Source organism: Sinocyclocheilus anshuiensis, unplaced genomic scaffold, assembly GCF_001515605.1.
Source record: "Sinocyclocheilus anshuiensis isolate Anshui unplaced genomic scaffold, SAMN03320099.WGS_v1.1 scaffold749, whole genome shotgun sequence".
Lineage (NCBI taxonomy): Eukaryota > Metazoa > Chordata > Actinopteri > Cypriniformes > Cyprinidae > Sinocyclocheilus > Sinocyclocheilus anshuiensis.
The window spans coordinates 188,743-193,922 of record NW_015536489.1 but is presented as its reverse complement, the minus strand read 5'-3'; the positions used below and the strand labels follow the sequence as shown (position 1 = coordinate 193,922).

Sequence of the window (5,180 nt, the reverse complement as noted above, 5' to 3'; positions counted from 1 at the left end):
ATCTACCTCACTATGTGGGAAGATTTGCATAACGCCGCCCAAATGTTCACGCAAAGAAAGAAGGCGTAACTTTTATTCTCGCTGTAGTATTGTTGTTGCCGCCGCCGCCATGTCGTGAAGATGCTGTGTTTTGCTGTGCAAGCGAAACAAAAGAGGACGATATCCGCTTCCAAAAGAGGACGATATCCGCTTCGTCATGCTTCTCCGATCACAAATGCAGACAGGGTTTTATGCTTACGCGGCGCGATGCAATGCAATGCGTAAAAAGACAGTATAAGTCATTATAATCCGTAATTATGTCCCCACTGGATGCAACAAATGCCTCGTGGGTTTTAATGTTTTTGTCTCGTCACTCCGGCCGGGACACGGCATCACAGTATAGTGAGGGGTGTAACATTTCCGTCACATGTTTGAGGTATTCGGCCAATCACAACGCCCTGGATAGCTGGCCAATCAGAGCACACCTTGCTTTTCAGACCGATGAGCTTTGTAAAAATCGACGCGTTTCAGAAAGGCGAGGCATAGAAGAGAAACAATAATGTACAGTATGTGTAAAATAATGTTTTTTGAACCTTCAACCGCATAAACACATTTCATTACACCAAATACACAAAATAATGTTCTTTTTAGCAGCATCATATGACCCCTTTAAGTAAATATAATGGGCGATATATTGCATCACCAAAAATTATTGAGGTCATGTACATATATTGCGCAATAAGTCGATATATTGATAATTGCGACAGGCCTTGTTTAGGGTGCATAAATAAGGGCTGAAATATACTGTAATATCACAGAACAGGAATGACTGATGAATCTTGAAACTTAATATAGAGATTAACTGAATGGTGTCTAGCAAACAACATGTTACAGTATGATAAACTAGCCTGGGAATTGTATGAATTTTTGTAATGTATGGCATACCAGTAGAACAGTGATCTCAAATAAATAACCCTTTTCTGTGCTTTTTTTTTTTCCTTTCAGAATCCTGATTTGAGGCTAAGGTAAGAGATCTAAAATAATTGGGTTGTTGTCAGGTTGCTGCGGTTCCTCAGAGTTTGACCTGCAGGGGCATTTCAGTGAAAGGGTCATGAACTGCATTATTATTATTAATATTATTGTTATTATTATTTAATTGTTAAAAAATTATAATTTTATAATGTATTTTTTTCTGAGGTCCACTTGTAATTTTTACATCAGGAAAAAAAAATTATATATATATACAGTGTATATTTTAATTTAGCAGTTATAGGCGATTTTCTCTTTAAAACATAGGTGTGCCACATTCAAGACTCACAAGTCAACGCCAAGCGGCAACCTTCCGGTCTCTTTAGTGAAACCAACACAGAAGTGACTAAAACTGCAATTCATCGACTGGCCGCTAGAGGCTGGCTCCAAAATGGAGTCAGTCCCATAGACACTCCCCATGTTAAAATGCCCAAATTTACAGCAGAAAAAAAATATGTTTGTAGCCTGGTACAAAAAGTGGTTTTGGTCTATATAGCTAATTTTGCCCTTCATGACAACTGTGAGGGGGGTGAATATTTTTTTATAACTCATCCATTTAAATTATATTAAGCCTTAAAGTTCTGCATAATTAAGGGCGTGGCCACTTGAGTGACAGGTGGATTGCCGCTGCTGTCACCACCGTCGAGCTAGATGGGCGTGGTTTCAGCAACCAGCTCCTGCCTATTTGCCCATTTTCGATTATCCGGGAGTGACGTGCGGTGATGCGCTGCCAAGATGGCGACGGCCGGCTCCGCCTACTTTAGGCTTCAAAAACGCTCTTCGGAAACCTACAGACCTACGTCACGGACACTACGTCCATGTTTTTATACAGTCTATGGTCAACACCCACTACTATGATTGAGTAACAGTTTTGCATAATACAAAAATTTGAAAGATGCTGCTGTGAAAACAATATGGGTCATTTTGGTTAAAAACATAAATACTCCGTACATATAAAACAGTCTATAACAGACAAAGCAATAGTGATACTTGGTAAAAACACATTACAATTGTGTTTTGAGACTAGGGCTGGGCGGTGTGATGGTATATATCATTACCATGGTACAAAGTGTCTGTCATTAGAGATTTTGCTAAATTGTTGATTTTGTGGTATGAAAATATATCCGCACAGCACAGTACTACTTAAAAGTTATACAACTGACCTAAGACTTATAATGAAACATGCATGAGAGTAGGGCCAGGCTAGATGTTAAATAGAGTTAAAAGCAGTGAAAAAAACTTGTGGTACATAGACATAGACCCAACGTGTACTCTCTCAGACAACGTGCAATCACGAATTCAGTTCTCTTTTGCATCTCGAAAGGTCAAATACACACATAATTATGTCAAATGCCTGTCATGTGAAGTATTCACGTGAAAAAAGGCCTTTAACACTAATTGCTCTATTCTTTTTCTATTCTATCTGTTTTTCTTTTTATTTAATATATAATAAAAAAAAAAACATGTACTGCATTAAGCTAACTGAGACTTGTTATAGCACTTGCGTATCATTGCTCTTTTGTTGATTTTGATTGCTTCCATTGTCCTCATTTGTAAGTCACTTTGGATAAAAGCATTCGCTAAATGACTAAATGTACATGTAAATGTAAATGTGAACACAGTCTGTCATAAGTTAAATTAACAAACAGTTGTGAAAAAAACAAATGTGTTTCAGTGTATTGGATCCATGCAGTCAGTCTTAGAACCTGTTTACACCTGGTATTGAGATGCATTTTGGTGCAGGGCCTTAAAGGGACAGCAGTCTAATAAACCTGCTGCTCTCTGTGTCATTAATGTTAATCAAACAACAAAAGACAGAGAAAATCACTCACTGTTCTTGAATCACTTTTGGATCTTTAATAAGAATCAGTACACATTTGATTCATATATTTAAGACTGTACAGTGTTAGTTATACACTTGATTTTTCAATTTATGTAGTATTTCTTATTACATGTTAAATAGGGGTATAAATCGGATGGTTCGTCACGATACAACGAACAATATCGATTCTCATACCCAGCGATACGATATTGGCCGATACTTCAAAAAATTCTATGATACGATTTCGATACAATTCGATACAGGAGAATATCGATCGATATTATTATATTATATACCTATTTTAAACAACCATCTATATTTTTATTAACTCACAAATGCAACCAAAACATATAACATGAACATTTATCTTACATTTTCACATCCTGTTCCTCAATTGGGACATTCACAACAAAAAATAGGCCTTTTTTTTTTTTAAATAATAAAGAAAAATAAATATTTGAAAAAAAATTAAGTCGCCCACAAGATCAGTAATCTTAAGTGTGTTTACTAGGATATTCGCCAAGGCGCACATGTTGATGTAATTTGGTCTGTTTTTCTTCATCCATGCACAAAAAAACGGAAGAGAGCTCAAGTATTAGCGCGCTGTCGATGCAGCTGTCTCTGTATGCGTGTGCTTTGGATGTGTGCGTGTCACTGCGTGCTGAAAACTTCTCACAAGCACTCGACAATTCCGTCAACAATCCCGAGCGTCTTTTCCGCTCACCCTTCAGGCAGTCTTATCGTGCCGACACGTGAGTTTGAACGAGAATGCACGTGTTGGCGGTAATGCATAGACTGACATTGGTGAAAATGTGGACAGTGTCAGAATAAGGTGCCTATTTATACTACAGATATCGATATTTTACGTGTGGCATCGATTACGTCGTCATTTAATCAATGTATATCGATGGATCGTTGCACCCCTAATGTTAAATAAACGTACTGAATAAAATTTATCATGCCATGAAATAAGATTTTGGTTATATCGCCCATTCCTAGTTGTGACATTACTGTCGGATCCAATATAGTCGGCACTGCATCATCTTTTATTTTCAGTCTCTGAAAAACCTGTGTTGAACTTGTTTAAAAGCAAATCCACAGTAAACTGAAGTAAATAAATGAACAGTGTCTTACTGACACAATCTGGAACTTAATTAAAAATAAAGTTCATCCACTCTTTGCTAATGTTACACCAGGGTTCCTCAAATCTTGCCCTGGAGGGCCAATGCGCTGCAGAGTTTAGCTCCAACCCTGATCAAACTCACCTACCTGTGATTTTCTAATGATCCTGAAGACATTGATTAGCATGCTCAGGTGTGTTTGATTAGGGTTAGAGCTAAACTCTGCAGGAAAGTGGATCTCGTGGGCCAGATTTGAGGATCCCTGTGTTACACAACAAACTAAATCACACTATTAATGCAGGGAGCAGGACTGAATGCAATTGTTAAATAACCGTTTAACAAGTGACATAATAATGAATCATTACTGCTTAAAAATGTAATTAGAAAATTCAACTGTTAAAGCATGAAATAAGATACAGGATCAGTGAATTTGAGTTTAATGTGGGTATATTATCAATAAAGTAATCATTAATCATTTGTAATTATTAAAAAAATATATTAGCCATTTATATTAATGTGATTCAGAGATGAAGACCATAATACTAATGTTTTCCACATGAGGCAGCCACAGGATAGCAAATCCTTCAAGATAAAGCAGAGGTGGGACTTTCAAGTCACAAGCAAGTCTAAAGTCAAATCCCAAGTCCTCAAAGAGTTAAAGTTAATGAGATAATTAAGTGATTCATTAAATGATGATTTAATTCATTAGTAAGTAAGCATTTGTAATGAACACCTGCTGTTAACAATGTAGCAACTCATAATGTAATAACTGCACAGAATGTAAAAACTGCAAATATTGTAATAAGTATTACATTATTATTGTAATAAAATGTTCATAATGTAATAATTTTCTCAAAACGTAATAAAACCTTGAGCTCATAATGTAATAACAATCATTACATTATGAGAAATGTATTACAATATAAACTCACCAAAAATATTGTCATGTTGTCATAATTGTAATAGGCTTTTTAAACATAAAAAACATTGGTTTAAACTACCTACTAAATGCGTCAGATTTAAATATTCATGCATTTATTATTAGTAGTAGTAGTAGTAGTAGTATTATCATCGTGGTACAATACTTATTATATATACATAAGACGAAGACACTTCGGCTTTAGTTAAAATAGAATATATATATATATATATATATATATATATATATACAGTGGGTACGGAAAGTATTCAGACCCCCTTAAATTTTTCACTCTTTGTTATATTGCAGC

At 35.8% G+C, this 5,180-nt stretch overlaps 1 protein-coding gene across 3 annotated transcripts in view; it reads left to right on the top strand.

The window, feature by feature from the left end:
• trim44 (tripartite motif containing 44) overlaps nt 1–5,180 on the top strand; it is a 58,019-nt gene that overhangs the window by 45,175 nt on the left and 7,664 nt on the right. For all 3 annotated transcript variants that reach the window (XM_016481487.1, XM_016481479.1, XM_016481496.1), the window contains exon 5: nt 985–1,004. In XM_016481487.1, the coding sequence (XP_016336973.1) occupies nt 985–1,004 (20 nt within the window). The remainder of the gene's footprint in view (nt 1–984; nt 1,005–5,180) is intronic.